Consider the following 18373-nt stretch of genomic DNA (forward strand, 5'->3'; position numbering starts at 1 on the left):
CATGTCTGACAGTTTAATCATTGTTGATCTTTCTTTAACTAGCTAGCTTGCTCTCTGAGTTCCTCTGGCTACTGATTCGTCTCAATTCTAAGACCATGAAAGTTCCAAGCGGAGGAAAATGAATGGATGGATGGACATTTCGGAGCTCTATTTAACACATCTTCCGGTCTTGAAGCGTTAGAGAGTTGTCTCTTTGCCTTATAAACATATCAGGGAACAACAAATGTTTGTGGATCGAGTGTTGACATAGTGCTCAGAGAGCTGGAAGACATCTGCAATTGCACGCATATCAGCAAAGAGGTGAGTTTGATTCTTTCGCTCCAATTTTGTCTTACTCTCCAGTGTTTGTTTTGGGTCAAACTCAATTTGGTGGCAGATCCAGACAGTTTGCTCAAAGGGTGTAGACACTTTTTTTTTATCAACTCTTCCTGCTTAATCATTTTTTTCCTTTCTGTTGAATTTATAAGGTCATTTCAGTTGACGTGCCTGTCATTTTATCCTCAACGCAACAGGCTACAGTTGTCCAGCGTAAGTACATTTACTGATTTATTACTTGCTTTGATGAGAGTATTGTACTTCTCATTTTTATATTGGAAAAAATATATTTTTAATTTTATTTTATTAATACTGCATTTGGTATATTCAGTTCTGTTGTTTATTTATTCTGTTGGGTAGAAAATAACACAAATGAAAGGAGTTTTGGAGTACTATTATTATTATTATTATACTATTTTATTATTGGGTTGGTTCAGTTTTGTATGTAATGTTGACATTAACTTACTTTATTGGCATAAATTGATCACTCAGCGTTGATGAAGGAAATGACATCGTAATTTCTGGTTGTTTGGATTAGATAAATTATTGATGAAATTATGGATTCATAGGGATGTGCACTTAGGGAAATTAAGGTTGCAATTGCGGCAACAACAAATGCAGTATACGAGACAATATTGGAAATTGCAGCACAGCCCGTAGAGTGAATAGTTTTAAATAAAATACAATAATAAAGTATGATTTTTTTTAAAAAGGCAGAAAAACACAATACACTAATTGATGCCTTTTTTCTAACAGCACTTCCGGGAACCTACGAAGCTTTACAAAACATGTACACCACACGTAAATCAAAACTACATTAATGGAAACATGAACGAAAAGAATGAAGAAGTATAAAAATAACATTTGGAATTTAAAAATATAAATAAAAACATCTTACTCAAGTCTGTCTTTCATATGAATTGTTTTTACTCCTAGCTTATTTCACGCGAAGGGGGACGCCATCTTGGGAAGGTCAAGGGTTAGCGAACTTTCTCTGACTTTCGGAGTTGAACATCCGGGTTCACGGTGCATTCAAGTTACCTTTGTTTGAATGGGGAAAAAAGCCACTCGGTTCACTGCTTTGTTTTGTAACCTTTGAAAAAGGAGGTATTTATCGCTTTAGCTAACTAGTCACCCTTTGGTATAGCGTTTCGTAATTAACTTGATGAATATTTAATTTTAGGTTGTTATTTGTTTTTGTTGTTCTGGTCAGAGAGTTCATTTTTCCAAAACAGAAGATGGATTCAGTGAGGATCAAGGCAACGAACAGGTCAGACGACACCCAAAAATAAACAATGTTATAATAATATTATATTTTATTTAAGAACAATGTTTCCTACCGAAGTGTATTTGGGTATTAAGTATTTATTTGGACTTTAGTTGTTAATTAACATCATATTCTTATTTATTATTAACATTATTTATTATTCTTAATTATAACTACAATAATGTCACAAATATAAGGTTATAACCCCTCTGCCCCTTTTTAAAAACTCAAAAATGTACCTTGTCAGTAACAATTAACTAACAAAAAAGACATGAGAGGTCTTTGATTACATTAGTTTGTATGCTAACTGGCTAACACCCCCCTCCAGCTGTTATGTGAGAGTGACAGGAAGAAAAGCTCTCAGGAAGAAGCAGGTTCAGAGAGTCATCAAGGCCACACCGTAGTCAATGAATAATGACTTCACGTCATTGTGAAGCGCTTTGGGTGCCTTGAAAAGCGCTATAAAACTTAATATGTTATTATTGTTATTATAATTATTATTATAAATAGGTTTGAGCTTCATAGAGCATAAAAAACAACAGTAGAAGGAGCAGGAAAATGCAACAAATTGTTAAATATGACAACTTTGTACGCATGTACAACAATTGTAAATAGTATGCTTTGTATTACCTTGTATATTACTTTGTATTACCTTGACTTTGCACTTTCTCTATGGTGGAAAACGTTCAAATGCCAGCCTTGCTAGTTTGAGTGTTACTCTATTGAACTGTATGGGGCAATGATAATGGTTTAGCGTGTTTACATAGCAGTGCAGGTGTCTGAAAAGGAGAAGGAAGAAGCAGAGCTAAAATTCTATTGTAAAGCTGATAAGTAACCTTTTTTCCATTTCTCCAAGCCCCGTTCTTGTACACAATCCTTACCTCCAGGGGATGAAAGATGACTTCCTGTACCACTTCAACCTGGGCAAAGGAACACACAACCTTCCCGCTCTGTTTGGTGACACCAAAGTAAGATTTTGCAAAGTATTTACCAGGGGCGTCATTAGGTTCGGGGGGGCATTAAAAAAAATCACAAGGAACAAGAACCAGGATATAACTTTCCCACTTTTGGACAGATTTATTTTACTCAATTGTTTTAGGCCACCATTAAATGTACACAAGTACACACAATCTACACTGCACAACCACTGCAACCATTCTGTCCAGTGGATAGTCATCAATTATCTAATAATCATTATTATAATATTAATTAGTGTATTATTATAACTATCATCATTATTCTTCTTCTGATTATTACTACTATAGTAGGCTTGTATTAGCCTACTTATTGGCTTGCTTATTAGCCCTATTATATGAAATTTGTCAGATTTTTTTGTAAAAAAAAATTCAAAAAAATAAAAAAATACATTATTTAGGAGGGATTATTTTTCACAATTTTTTTATATTTTTTTTTAATTTTTATTATTTAGGGGGACTGAAGCCCCACCTAAAATAGGCCTAATGACACCTCTGGTATTCACATATGGAAAAACATGCATACGGTGGTCATCTTTTGTGTGTGTGTGTGTGTGTGTTACCTGCAGTTTGTGTGCGTCGGAGGCAGTGCATGCCGAATGAAAGAGTTCATCGAGTACATAGCCGTAGAGCTTGGCATGGAAGATCCCCAATCAAAGTACCCCAATATCTGTGCCGGGACAGATCGCTATGCCATGTACAAAGTTGGGCCTGTACTCTCTGTCAGCGTAAGTAGAAGCTAACCCGCACGGCGCACTCAAAACTACAAACAAAACATGAATTAAAAAGTGTTTTGTTTGTGTTTTACAGCATGGAATCGGCATCCCGTCGATGTCAATAATGTTACATGAGCTGATTAAACTCCTCCATCACGCACGTTGCCAGGATGTTACAATAATACGCATTGGGACATCAGGTGGAATAGGTAAGGTTAGAATTATTTCATATTCTTCTTGTTACCAACCAATTGGAGACGAATGACCATCGCTCAACTGAGGAAACGCAGTTTGTTAGTTTCACCACAAGAGGGGACTCTCGGTCTAGCAACGTCATCAGTATAATCCAGCCATACATTTTCTATACTGCTTAGGGGTTGCGGGCATGCTGGAGCCTATCCCAGCTGTCTGGGACCACACTCATATTCATACCCATGGACAATTTGGAGTCGCTAATTAACCTTAAAAAAACAATGAAATGCATATATATGCAAATTTTTCGCACGGTGGACGAGTGGTTGGAGCGCAGGCTACACGGCTAGGGTTCAATTCCCCCACTCGGGCATCTCTGTGTGAAGTTTGCATGTTCTCCCACATTCCAAAAACATGCTAGGTTAATTGGCGACTCCAAATTGTTCGACTATATTGAGTCATAGAAATGTCAAGGTGACTATAGGGGTGTTATTTCATGTCTGGAGGGCTCTGACAATGTGAAAAAATATATATAGAATAACATAAACAGGTTTTATGTGGGGAAAAAATAAGGTGACTTAAAAAATTAATTCACTAGATAGCCGAGTGGTTAGCGCGCAGGTCTCACAGCTAGGAGACCCAAGTTCAATTCCACCTTCGGCCATCTCTGGGTTCTCTAGGTTAATTGGCGACTCTAAATTGTCCATAGGTATGAATGTGAGTGTGAATGGTTGTTTGTCTATATGTGCCCTGTGATTGGCTGGTTACCAGTCCAGGGTGTAACCCCCGCCTCTCGCCCAAAGACATGCCCACACTTGTTAGGATAAGCGGTAGATTGAAGCAATGACCGTGCCTTCTATTTAAAGCCTCATTGGGTTTTAGGCCTGAAGCCCGGGACCGTCGTTATCACCAGACAGTCCGTAGACGCAACGTTCCTGCCCAAATTTGAGCAGCTGATCCTGGGGAAGACGGTGGTGCGTGATACTGATCTGGACTGCTGCCTGGCGGAAGAGTTGCTGGAGTGCGGCAAGGAGCTGGGCCAGTTTGAGACGGTCATCGGAAACACTATGTGCACGCTGGACTTTTATGAAGGTCTGCTTGGACTCGTGTCCGTATTGTTGTGTTGATTGTGTCTTACGAGGATTTTGTGGTGTCACTCAGGGCAGGGTCGTTTAGACGGGGCTTTCTGCTTGTACACCGAGAAGGACAAACAAGAATACCTGGCTAAAGCTAGGGATGCGGGTATCTGCAATATCGAAATGGAGTCCACCGTTTTTGCTGCCATGTGCAAACTGAGCGGCCTACGAGGTGAGAAAGAACATCAGAAACATTTCATTGCTGCGTTTAAAAAAAATAACAATTATTGGGTTTCTACCATTAAAGCGGCTGTGGTTTGCACGACGTTACTGGATCGTCTGAAGGGAGATCAGCTGACGAGCTCCCGTGAGGTTCTCCACGACTACCAGCAACGCCCTCAGATCCTGGTAGCCCGCTACATAAAGAAGCAGCTGAAAGCCAAATAACTCTGTAGCTAATGTAGCATCATAATAAAGCATTCACTTTCATTCTATTGGCTTGACGTTAATAATAAATGTAATAATTGTGTTTTAAAAGACTGAAAATGGGGGGGTGGAGTTTGTTTAGGCTCCCTGTGATGTCACAATGAACCTGACTTCCTTATATGGGCGTTCCCAAATACAAGCTGTAAACCTGCCCTCTCCTGCTTTGCTCACCTGTTAGCACGGACTGTGACCAGTGGAAGCGGGCCGTGGGTGGAATAAATTAAAACAGGAAATCCAGCTGGAATAGGTGCAGATTCTGGAAGCTCTAGAAAGCTTTCTGCGTATGTTATTGTGTGTCCACAACTCATAAAAAAAAATGAGCTCCAAACTAACCGCATTGTTTCTAACAAAATGTCACTGTAGTAAAAATTCACATTTGGAGTCCAAAGACCAGAAACTGGGCATAATTCCAGTTGGCTAGCTAGCTAGCCGGCTAGGCAAAATGCAGCCTTTTATAAATTCACTGCAAAAAATTTTTTTTCAGCTCTATGCTACCAAACTAACATTGTTCTTTCCTCATAATATCAGTTTATTCTTATAAAATTATTTTTTCCTAGTTAGAATTTTTGTCTTAATATTTTGATATTATTCTTGTAATATTAGTATTTTTTGTGTATTTTTTTAAATATAATTTTGCAACTCTTCTTGGAAAATTATGAATTTATTCCCATAATATTTTGTTTTTATTTTTGCAACATACAACTTTAACTTTAAAAATTCTAAAAAAAAAAAACATTTTTAATATTCCAACTTCATCTACTAAAATGTGTTATTTTTCCTCCAATATATATCTGTTGTTTATAACTTTCCCCATTTTTTTGTTTTACAGTTTTCCTGTTCATATTTTTAGCACGTGCTACCCGGGCCGCACTTTCGACACTCCTGCGTCTAAGTTAACTCGTGTGCTTATCCGGCTGTTCAATCGCGCATGCGTCAAAAAACAGAGGAGGCGCGTGTCCGTTCGCCTCCTCGCTTCTTTCCTCCCTCCCTACCTTCCCATCCGCCCCTGTCCGCTGACTCAGTGCCTTAGCAGCATCTTCTTCCACCTGAGCAGAGCAGACATCCTCCTCTCCGGAGAAATACACTAACTACTTAAACAAACATGGCCAAAACAGCGACCGGTAAGCATTTTGTTACCTTTCACACCAAAAATAAGGAAGTGTAATGATTAGCGTTTGATTGATGGTTTTCCTGTTTGTATCCGCCCGCGTGCGTGTCGTCAAGCTAACTATGATTATGCATAATATGATTAAAAATCACTTTACAATCACGTGTTTAAGATATTGTGATATTCGTATGAATTATGTATACACTGAAAGCGATATAGCTTCCGGTTTATGTCCTCCATTTTGACAAATATTTCTACCTATTTCAATCCCGTCGTATTTCGTGTAAGGCATTTCATAATGTAGCCACTTTTATTGACCCACTTGCGATTCGGGGTCCACCGGCACCAGATATGCAGCATAATGCAGACGGACCCCACCCAAGATGCTGATGCTGCCCACCATCATTGAGGCCTAGTGGGCGTCATCACTTTTTTTTCCACCCCTCTCACTGCTAGGCTACACTAGAGAAATGCACATTTTCTATGGGAATTACTTAATTACTTAATTAAAGCCATTAATTTAGTCAACTAAAATATTAGAAACTGTTGTCAGTGGCGACAACAACAATTGAGTCCTAATACTACGTCTCATAGTCTCATTACTGTCTTTACAAAGGATGATTTTAGGCTTTTTGGGTCATAATTTTTGGTGTGGTGTGTTATGGCTTAGGTGCCTTGCTCAAGGACAGCTACAGCAATTGGATTTGAATTGTTCCATTGTGCCATACTGCGAAGGGCCAGGGATATAAGGCTTTATCAAATGGCTAGCAAAGCACTGTATTAATATGACTCAAAGATCCTTTGTATAACAGGACCTCTTTGTTGGGTTTCAGTAGCAGAGCCAGAAATTCGTCATCAAGGTGAGACCATTACTCGCATAAGTAGATATAGATACCTGAAACCAGTGCACACTGGTTGGCTTTAAGGATACTGCAAAAAAACTGTAGTCAAAGATCCTCTATAAAGGACAGAAAAACGTGTCTATTGCAGGTCGCAGATCCTCAAAACGTGACAGGAGCTCTCCTCGGTTTACACGGAGCTACTGCAAATATGCGGGTCAAAGATCCTCTATAAGTGACAGAGGCACTCATCGCTTTTGAAGAAGCTATACTACAAAATTTGGTATCCAAAGATCTATTACATGACAGGAGGACTACTCCCAAAGGTCCTCTAGATGTGTCAGGAGCGCTCATCTGTATCAAATAATCTATGCGAAAATGCAGCAAGTTAAAGATCCTCTATAAGTGACAGAGCACTCACTGCTTTTGAAGAAACTATATTACAAAATTTGGTATCCAAAGATCCATTATAGGACAGGAGGACTACTTCCAAAGATCCTCTAGATGTGTCAGGAGCGCTCATCTGTATCAAATAATCTATGCGAAAATGCAGCAAGTTAAAGATCCTCTATAAGTGACAGAGCACTCACTGCTTTTGAAGAAGCTATATTACAAAATTTGGTATCCAAAGATCCATTATATGACAGGAGGACTACTCCCAAAGATCCTCTAGATGTGTCAGGAGAGCTCATCTGTATCGAAGAATCTATGCGAAAATGCAGCAAGTTAAAGATCCTCTATAAGTGACAGAGCACTCATTGCTTTTGAAGAAGCTATACTACAAAATTTGGTATCCAAAGATCCATTATATGACAGGAGGACTACTTCCAAAGATCCTCTAGATGTGTCAGGAGCGCTCATCTGTATCAAATAATCTATGCGAAAATGCAGCAAGTTAAAGATCCTCTATAAGTGACAGAGGCACTCATCGCTTTTGAAGAAGATACTACAAAATTTGGTATCCAAAGATCCATTATATGACAGGATGACACTCCTACTTTAAAAACATTAGCCCAAGATCCTCTTTTTAGGTTTGAGGAATGTGTAAAGGTAAACATCCTCGATATGAGCTAGGAACACTCTTCCGTTGGGAAGGAAAACGGTAGCCAAAGATCCTCTAGATGTGTCAGGAGTGCTCATCTGTATCGAAGAATCTATGCGAAAATGCAGCAAGTTAAAGATCCTCTATAAGTGACAGAGGCACTCATCGATTTTTAAGGACTGCCAATGCATCAGCCAGAGATCCTCTATACAGGAGAGCTATTCTGTTTGGAAGCCAAAGATCGTCTATATGTGACAGGAGTGAGGACAGAGTGGCGCATCATATCATTGTGGTCACATGATGCAGGAAATAGCTGATAAGTCAGCAGGAAATGAAGTCACTTTACACACGCGCCCGCCGTCCTTATCCACCGTGACAGGAAATTGAGCTGCTATATTCTGCTCCGGCAATACCTGGTGTGTATATTACTGTTCTCAAACTGCGGTGCAGGTACCACTGGTGGTACACGGGCTCCATTTAGTGGTACTCCACTGACTTTGCACTTGGCTTCACTCTATTACGCTTTTCAAAAAATCTATGAATTCATAAATCATGCTGTTTTTGCCAGACACAAAAACAAACACTTGCTATTATACTATGTGTTAGCATATTAGCATTGTTAGCATTCTTTACGTGTTACGTGTTAACAAGCTAACATAACATAGTAGCATTTTGCTATTTTTATTAGTAGACATATATAAACACCACTATCATGCTAGGTGTTGCCATGCTAGCGTTGGTATGTTAATAATAGCATAGTAGCATTTTTAGCCGTTTTCATGGGTAGACACTTTTATGCTAGGTGTTAGCATGCTAGTAGCATTTTCATAGGTGGACACTATTATGCTAGATTTTAGCATGATGTTAGCATGCTAATGTTAGCATATTAGCATATTAACATGAGCATATAAGCATTTTTTATGATTTTTATGAATATGAACTTAAGCAGACACTTAGCATGTGTCAGTTAGCATTATACTAATATTTTCAGAGCCAGACACAAACACTTGCTATTATACTAGGTGTTAGCATGTTAGCATTCTTTATGTCATTTAAATGCTTTCAGTATATGTTTTCATGGTCATGGAATCAAAATATGTAATAAATGTCGTGCTAATATTTATGGGCGAAATCAAAACATGGATGGGGGAACTATGCTGTTTTTAGCATAGTAGCATTTTTAGCCGTTTTCATGGGTAGACACTTTTATGCTAGGTGTTAGCACGCTAGTAGCATTTTCATAGGGGGACACTATTATGCGAGATGTTAGCATGATGTTAGCCAGGTGTTAGCATGCTAACGTTAGCATGTTTACAAAACATATTAACGTGAGCATGCAAGCCTTTTTTGCGATTCTTATGAATATGAACTTAAGCTGACACTTAGCATGTTAGCATGCTAACAATTATACTAACATTTTCAGAGCCAGACACAAAAACAAACACTTGCTATTGTACTATGTGTTAGCATATTAGCATTGTTAGCATTCTTTATGTCATTTAAAAGTTTTCATTGTATGTTGTCATGATCAAGGAATCAAAATATGTAATAAATGTAGTGCTAATATTTATGGGCAAAATCAAAACATGCATGGGGGAACTATGCTGTTTGTCATATGAAATAAAAAAAACGTTTTTTTCTTAAATATTTTTGCAATATTAGCATTAGACTGTGAGCGTATTCCTTCACGTAGCGTAGCATCACTTCAAGCCAAATGATAGCCGTCAAAACGAAAGAGCCTCTTTCGATGAATTATTCAACAAGGAGCCATTTTGAGGACGTTTTAGCGTACGGTGAAGTTGACGACATCAGCAAAAAGGCGCTGTTTACTGTTGCTGGTGATGAATCACACAAAGTGACTCACCTGTTATTGTGTTGATGTTCCTCCTGCAGCGTACAAGGAGAAGATGAAGGAGCTTTCCGTCCTCTCGCTCATCTGCTCCTGCTTTCATCCGGAGACGCGCAACAAGCTCGCACGCGAGTTTGAAGGTAAGAAAAGAATCACTTCTAGTATTAGTAGTAATATTAGTAGTAGTAGTAGTAGTAGTAGTATACAGTTAATATGTACTCATCATCGACAGACATGGAAGTGAAGCCAATCAACAAGCGGGCCTCCGGGCAGGCCTTCGAGGTGATCCTCAAGCCCCTGTCTCCAGTATCAGAAGTCATCCACAGCCTGGCGTCTTCTCCCAAGAGAGACATCTCCTTGGATGACATCGAGAAGAAGCTGGAGGCGGCCGAAGAGCGGAGAAAGGTGACTTCATCATCCATCTCAAAAAGACAACAAACAATCACAATCATGGAGTCAGTTTATTTTTCTTCTTCTGGTTTTTTTTTTTTAGTACCAAGAAACTCAAGTGCTGAGGGCTTTGGCGGAAAAGCGAGAGCACGAGAGGGACGTGCTGTTCAAGGCCCTGGAGGAGAACAACAACTTCAGCAGGATGGCCGAGGAGAAGCTCCAGATGAAGATGGAGCAGATCAAGGAGAACCGAGACGCCCATCTGGCCGCCATGCTGGAGCGTCTACAGGAGAAGGTGACGGACACCTGCACAGCACCGCACTGCTGGGGGGTCAAAATGATGGAACACACAAGAAAAGAAAAAAAAGTTTTTTTATTTTAATACATTTTTTATATAATTAATTAAATACAATTTTATTTTATTATTATTATTTTTTTTTATTTTTTTTAGTGTTATACTATTTACTATTACAGGAATAATATAATATTAAATATAATTTCATTAGAAAACAGTAGTAACTACATTTATTTATGTAAAATAATAATATTTCAGAGTATATATATATATATAATATTTCATACCCAGTATACCTGTATGTATAGTATTAGTCATAAAATAACATTTATTAGCAATAAAATTCAAATTTTATGAAAACGTCTAGTTTTTAAAAAATGGTGGCCACCAACCACTCACAAGTCTTTATTGTAAAAATAATAATATAAGAAAATATAATATAAAAAATACTAATAAATGAAAAAATACTAATAAATAAAAAATAGTAATATAATATGATATATATAATTAATAAAAATATAATAAAATATAAAAAACATTTTTAAAATATAATATAAAAATTGTAATATAATATATTTTTTATATAATATAAAAAAATGTAATATACTAGAAAATATAAAAATATATTGGAAATATAAATCATGCTAAGACACCAACCACTTATATACTGTATATCTTAAATAAATGATATAAATAAATAAATATTAATAAATAAATAGAATTACTGCATGAAAAACTATGATGCAACTGTAATATTTATATGTGCACATAGTTTTTTATTTCTTGAGATAAAAGCAGAAAATAACAAATATAATAATAGGAATACTATCAATATAATATTTCTATATTTTATATTTGCCATATAAAACATGTCATTTCTCACCAGGAGAGACACGCGGCGTTGGTGCGCAGGAACAAAGAGCTGCGGGACGAGTTGACACCCTGAGGGGACGCACGGATCCGTCCATCCTCACCCAGTTCCCCTTCATCCATTCGCTACCCACCCTTCTCTCAGAGCCCTCTACAGACACGCAAACCTGGAAACCCCGAGAGGTGGAGGACCTCGCCACCAATCACACAACACTCACCTGTCAATCAACCATCCCCCTATCCGTCAGTATTAGTTCGGATTTCTTGATTTTACAGAGGGATCTTATTTTGTAAATATGATTTATGGTTTCTTCACTGTAAGTTGGATGTAGACGACGTTTGCAATGTATTCCTGATGCCGATGATGTTTTGTGTCACGCGTACCTAAGATACAGACCAACACCTGTATTGTCATCATGCACGCTTTGGAATGTATACAATACAAACAAACCTGCAATGAATGTGACTGCCGCTTTATTTCTTATAGGATTAGGAATATCTTCAATCTCTATTTCTATACTAAAATATACATTCAGTCTCTTTTTTTAATGTACAGTACCACTCATGTCTGCCTGTGTCCTCTACTGCTTGTGTCACCCCCAATTTCAACCCCCCATTCATAAATTTATCTGTGAAAGCTTTGCTTAATGAATAAACATTTGGGGTTCTGTGAACATGACATGGCATCACATGACTTTCTGTGCTAGTGTCATAGTCGATATAATGCTAATAATGACACTATTAACGTCATTATCCATAGAGTTGATGTTTTGCGTTGAAAAGACAATTCTCTACTCCACCGCTAGAGGGCAGTAAAAGCATTCACTTCATTTATGACGCCTTTAACTTCCCATGAGTTCAAACGTTCAAGAAGATGACGTTAGTGTGCTAATCAGATGATGCTAATCAGTGCAATATAAAATAAATACAGTTAACCCTTCAAAGAACAAAAGCTTCAGGACTTTACCAGCTCAATAAGGAGCACAGGTTATGTGATGAAAGATACATCCCAAATGAGAACAGCTATATTGGAAAGACGTTCCGGAAATGATAAAACGGTAAGGTAAGCTAGCTGCTATGCTACTGTATGTTATCCATGAGGCGCTCAGTTGCAGTGCAACTTCCGGCCAGATGGTGGCGGTAATGTTCCAGTTGTGTCAGTTGTTTAACAAGCTCACAGAAGATCAGAAGAGGACATTTAACTACACATGGGAATGGAGACGTTTTTAAAACGAAAAAAAAAAAAATCAGACAAATATGGTGCCAGTCCGCCTAAAAGACTACATTTTTACGTAAGTGAACTTCATCAGGAACGGTTTTTATTGATTTATTTATTTTTATTTATTTTTTTATTAATAAGCCTGACTTAACATTTTTTTCCTGCTTGATTTGTTCCATGAATTATTAGCAAAAGTTAATATAAAATTATTAAAAATCTTTGTGATGATCATTATTATGGTCATTATTCATTCAACTAAACTGACAGTGTATTTGATTTATTATTGAAAACAAATAAGAACAATTAAATCTATACAGTGTTAATATTTAATGGGCCACTCTGTAATGAAAAATTTGGGTTAAAAAAAGATTAAGAACACCTGTATTAGACAATCTTATTTTCTAGCTGAGCAGTGTGCCGAGGACAGGATTCTGCTTACCATCATGGCGGCCAAACTCGTGCAGTGTATAATAAAATACGGAAGTGGATGAGGAGCAACACGCTAGTTAATTCGTGTTGTTACAGGGAGCTTTTAATATTAACAGATGTACGTTCTGAATCATGCTTTAAAATTTAAGTCAAAAGTGAACAAATTGAGAAAATAATAATGGAAAATATACTTACTCCTTGCAGTTGATACAAAACGCGGTTTTATTGACAGCTCCGCCACAAAATAGGCACTGGAAAGTTTTGTGTTGCAGTGAAATGCGTCCAAGCGGAAACGGCGGTTAAGCTGAACTACTGTTCTGCACCACTGTCAAAATGTCCCCCCCAGCCGTGGGGGTGGCCATAGATCACCAGGTGGGCCGTCGATACTTCTTTATTAATTTTTTAAAAATAAAAAAATAAGGCATAAAATGAATTAAAGTAAAATAAAATTAAAAATGTAAGAGTACCAATTCTATAAAGCGCCAATTTAGTATATGCTTTAATAAAATTTAATGTAAAAGCGCAGAATAGATTCAAAGAACAACAAAAAAAGCTCTTTTATAATTCTCTATAGCTTTGAGATGGGCTGTCAGGGAATTATTTTATATATATATATATATGTATGTCACAAAAAAGTCACACAAGTTCCATAAAAGTGTGATACCGCTGGCTCCACAATAAAACGGTACAAGAAATATCACCGTGATGGCGGCGGAACGGTGATTTAGCGGTCGCAGCTGCCTCCTGCCGTATGTCGCCATTACTCGTGAGCGCCTTTCCTCCATTGTCCGCATCCTGTTCACACTATTGTCTCCGCTTTGGACCAACCCAAGGCGGTGAGGTCAGGGCAACATTGTAAAGGATTTCCTGTGTGCGCTTAATGATTTCCTGTCTTTTCAGCAGGGTAACAATACACTTTGGATTTGGTTACTTACCTGGCACGCAGTGAAGGAATCACTGTTCAAGCCCATAAAAATGAAACCCTTGATTAGTTTCTTATTAGCTTTTATGGATATGCTCCAATGTGTGCATTTTTCCATTTTGTGCATTTTCCAATGTGATTTATTGATAGAAAAATATTACAAATACAAAAAAGTGTGGCATTGTCAGGAAGTTAGTTTCCAAAAGTAGGCTTGGCTCATTTCCGTCACGCTATATTAAATACATCCTTGACAATCTCCCCACTAAATGTGTCCTCAAACAAAAGAGTGCATGTTATGTTTGCTAAATCATATTTTTATCATCAATAAAATACAATCATCCAGAGTTCTTCTTTTCTACACATGGCGTTGTTTCTATGCAATCAAATGAGGCCAGTTCACCTGTGTGGGTTCTCGCTATGATAACAGACGCTCGAGTGCCGGTGGGCCCACAGCTCAGCTGTCGCCCTCAGTCCAGTTGTCGTCTTCAGAAGGCCCCAATCTCTGTGCCCCAAGGCCTGTACGGCTTGGATAAAGTGGGAGGGGGGGTGATTGTGCCGAGTGTCGCCGGGGAGACGAATGGGAAAGCACCGAAGGAGAGTGGGAAGGCTGAGAGCGAGGAGAGGGACGACAGTAAGGGCGGCGACACCTTTGGCACGTTGGGAGGCACCCTGAGACACTCCGTGGGGGGCATTAGCCTGGACGTCCCCGAGACCTCTAAGGCGGCGGAAGAGGACGTAGAAGATGGTCGACTGTTTCCTCTGGATGCGGGTGTCCTGCCTTGCGGGGGTTGTAGGAGGAGGTGATGGGGGAGTGGAGCGGGGGCGGCCCCGTAGGCAGAGCCCCAGGCTAAGTGTTCCAGTCCGGCCTGCACCTCCCTCTGAGAGGCGAAGTTGCTCAGGTGGGACACCAGGCGTACGCGGAGGGGGTCCGTGCTGTCCCGGCCCTCCATGATGCTCAGGAAGCGAGCCGTCTCGGCCAAACACTCCCTGAAACCCAGGCTGCGGTAATCCTTCGCCAGGGCCTGAGCCTCAAAGTAACCTGATGGCGACACGGGCATCATATCATACAACATATCACACTGTTTCCTATCATATCATAACATACTATAGTATAACATAGCATCTTTTTCCCATCATATTGTACAATAACAGCATATCATACCCTATCATACCATATACTGTGTCCTACCACATCACATCATATCATACAACATATCACACTGTTTCCTATCATATCATAACATACTATAGTATAACATAGCATCTTATTTCCTATCATATTGTAGCATAACAAAGCATATCATACACTATCGTACCATACTGTGTCCTACCACATCACATCATACCTTAGTATACTACAACATATCACACTGTTTCCTATCATATCATAACATACTGAGTTTAACATAGCATCCTCATATTGTACCATAACAAAGCATATCATACCCTATCATTCTATCACATACCATATTTTGAACTATCTATAACATATCATACTATGTCCTATTATGTCATACATATGCTAGCATATCATACATTACCTATTTACTATTATATACACCATAAAATAGCATATCATACAATCACACTTCATATTCTTTCCTATAATCATACCATAACACAGCATATCATACCCTATCATATAGTACTATAACACAGCATATCATACCCTATCATATAATACTATAACACAGCATATCATACCCTATCATATAATACTATAATACAGCATATCATACCCTATCATATAGTACTATAACATAGCATATCATACCCTATCATATAGTACTATAACATGGCATATCATACCCTATCATATAGTACTATAACATAGCATATCATACCCTATCATATAATACTATAACATGGCATATCATACCCTATCATATAATACTATAACACGGCATATCATACCCTATCATATAGTACTATAACATAGCATATCATACCCTATCATATAGTACTATAACATGGCATATCATACCCTATCATATGCTTTTCCACATATCACACTATGTCCTATCATTTAATACCATAGCAAAGCATATCATACCCTATCATACCATAAAATATCATACTCTCTCATGTACTATAACATAGCATATCATACTCTTTTCTATCACATTATAATACCATAGCAAAGCATATCATACCCTATCATACTATACATGACATATCATAACGTAGCATACCATGTTATACCCTAGCAATATCATGCCATATTAAAATGTGTTGTATCATACTATATCATACCATAATAAAATCCCTGATCAAAAAACATACCACATCACATCATAGCATATCATACCTTATCATACCATATAACTTCATATCATGATCATATCATAGCTTGTTACAGGGATGTCCAAAATTTTAATTTTTTCAAAATGTAAGCAGAAGAAGAAGAACCGTCCTTTCATTTTCAGTGTTTGGACACCCTTGGCCAATTATTATATCATTTCATTATCTGGTGTCATATGGTACCATATTATCATATCATGCCCAATTATGTCATCTTTAATGATATATCATATCGTACCTTATCACATGATATGAAAATGTAGCTTACCTTTGCCTCCGGATGCATGCAGCATCTTTAAATGGTCCACTGTCATTTGCAGGATTTCTGCTTTTTCCAATTTGGCTGATCCCTGAACAGTCAAGCAATTGAAAAGTTAGTAATTAATCCGTTTTAGTTGGGTCACTCATTTTCAATGAGTGTACATTTTAAAAAAGCATTTTAATACATGTCTTCTGTATTAAATGTTGGTATTTAACTCAGGTTGTGAGCTTTAATGACATAAACAAATCACGTGAGGCATATAGTGATGCGTTCATGAAGCTCGTTGCGTTGTTACCTGTTTCTCAAAAGCACTTGGCACCAGTCTTCTCAGCTCAGATAAACTGTTATTGATGCGGTCACGTCTCCTTTTCTCGATAATCTACAATCAATCAAAAAAAAGGGATTTAGTCCAATTAAGTTGAAGGGAAATAATAAAAGTAGCCGGAAGAAGCACTCACTCCTCTGCGTCGTTTTCTGGCTTGGACCTGAGTTGTAGTCGGAGGTGACGCGGAGCCGTGACAGTCAGCTGGACTGGAGCACAACGACGACGTTCAATTAAAAATAATCAGAATAATAAGTAATAGAAAAGAAGGGAAATAAGCGAACAAACCCATTTTCGTCTCCGCTGTCTTTCTCCACTTCAATGTTGTCATCCAGGTCGCTGTCGGACGAGCTGTAAGTGTGGCTTCTCTTCATGTTTTGTCGCACAGCAACCTGCTTAGCACTGGCGGCAGCTCTCAGCAGGGACGTCCCTTCATGCAGTCCGCGGGGGGCGGGGTCTCACTCGCGAGGTGGGCGGGGCTTAGGCTTGTCACGTTTGAGTAGGAGTGACGTCAGTGTAGTTTTTTTTTAGTTAGCATATCTTCTGGTTTTGTTGTAATATCTTTATTTACTTCTCACAGTGTTTTTTTTAGGATCATATTGAAATGTACTTAAAGTATTTACTTGTACTTTAGTAAGATAAAAAAAAAAGGTTTTCTCGAGGAAGGGTGTTCAAAGTGCGGCCCGGGGGCCGAGGTTTGCTAATGCACATTCTAAAAATACAATTAATTAAGAAAATTAAAACAGAAAAAAGGGGCAAAAATTTAAATAAATCATAATAATAATGTGCTTTGTCACTGATAAAATGAATAAATTCATTTTAAAAATGTATATAAATATATAATTAATATATACATTTATATTTATATATTATTATACATTTTTAATAAATAGGGTTAGGGTTATAAATATAAATATAAATATAAATATAAATATAAATATAAATATTTTTATAACAAAAAATATTTTTTTCCCGCATGCGTCCCTCAGTATCAGATTGATCCTTTTGCTATTTTTGGTCTGTTTTTTTATGTTTATTTCTTCATATTTATTCAGCTTTTTTATTGTGTTGTCCATGATGTTGTATTGTTGATAATATTATATTTACATATTGTTTACAGGAAATAATTCTGTATTCTTGAATACAGAAGGGCAGTTTTTGTTTTTATTAAAAGGCAATAATTGAGTTGTTTTGCTGATATTGTTGTATTTCTATATTGTTGAATTATTGTAAATTTGTTGATCAAAATATGTATTTTTTGATGGCGATCTTTCATTATGATTATGAACATGATTAAAAATGTTTTTAAAAAAAGTGTCCGTATCAGCAATACTGGCTCTGTATTTGTAGGTTTGATACTAAAATGTGATCCCCGAGTTGCAAATGTTTAATCCTTGTTCGTTCCTCTTGCGTCACGTTCATGAACTTCCCTCTGTTGAGGGTCCTTGTTTGGTTCCCACTGCCTGTTCCTGCTGGCGTGAAGCCCTCTTTCTGCCCGC

At 37.8% G+C, this 18373-nt stretch overlaps 3 protein-coding genes across 8 annotated transcripts; 2 read left to right on the plus strand and 1 right to left on the minus strand.

The window, feature by feature from the left end:
- Nucleotides 1–465: 465 nt before the first annotated feature.
- upp1 (uridine phosphorylase 1) lies at nt 466–5034 on the plus strand. 6 transcript variants are annotated; one of them, XM_058085525.2, is made up of 8 exons: nt 466–528; nt 1529–1585; nt 2439–2550; nt 3126–3284; nt 3367–3481; nt 4347–4556; nt 4626–4772; nt 4848–5034. In XM_058085525.2, the coding sequence occupies exons 2-8, from the start codon at nt 1554–1556 to the stop codon at nt 4985–4987; spliced, it is 915 nt and encodes a 304-aa protein (XP_057941508.2). In that variant the 5' UTR covers nt 466–528; nt 1529–1553; the 3' UTR covers nt 4988–5034. The 6 variants fall into 6 exon arrangements, with proteins under 6 accessions (XP_057941508.2, XP_057941507.2, XP_078654078.1 ...); XM_058085524.2 differs by lacking the exon at nt 466–528 and adding an exon at nt 1328–1422; XM_058085523.2 differs by lacking the exon at nt 466–528 and adding an exon at nt 1348–1422 and having other exon boundaries at nt 1499–1585.
- Nucleotides 5035–5978: 944 nt separating this feature from the next.
- On the plus strand, nt 5979–11880 carry stmn2a (stathmin 2a). Its single transcript, XM_058085529.2, has 5 exons — nt 5979–6147; nt 9909–10004; nt 10097–10269; nt 10358–10549; nt 11436–11880. The coding sequence occupies exons 1-5, from the start codon at nt 6129–6131 to the stop codon at nt 11493–11495; spliced, it is 540 nt and encodes a 179-aa protein (XP_057941512.1). The 5' UTR covers nt 5979–6128; the 3' UTR covers nt 11496–11880.
- Nucleotides 11881–14059: 2179 nt separating this feature from the next.
- On the minus strand, nt 14060–17696 carry LOC131137067 (hairy/enhancer-of-split related with YRPW motif protein 1-like). The gene is made up of 5 exons (XM_058084590.2): nt 17163–17696; nt 17011–17083; nt 16848–16931; nt 16559–16640; nt 14060–15028 (listed from the first exon to the last, which is right to left on the minus strand). Exons 1-5 carry the CDS (start codon nt 17246–17248, stop codon nt 14475–14477), a joined length of 879 nt encoding a protein of 292 aa, XP_057940573.2. The 5' UTR covers nt 17249–17696; the 3' UTR covers nt 14060–14474.
- Between the last annotated feature and the right edge of the window lie 677 nt (nt 17697–18373).

Source organism: Doryrhamphus excisus, linkage group LG17 (assembly GCF_037039965.1).
Source record: "Doryrhamphus excisus strain RoL-2023G ecotype Guam linkage group LG17, RoL_Dexc_Guam_v1.1, whole genome shotgun sequence".
Lineage (NCBI taxonomy): Eukaryota > Metazoa > Chordata > Actinopteri > Syngnathiformes > Syngnathidae > Doryrhamphus > Doryrhamphus excisus.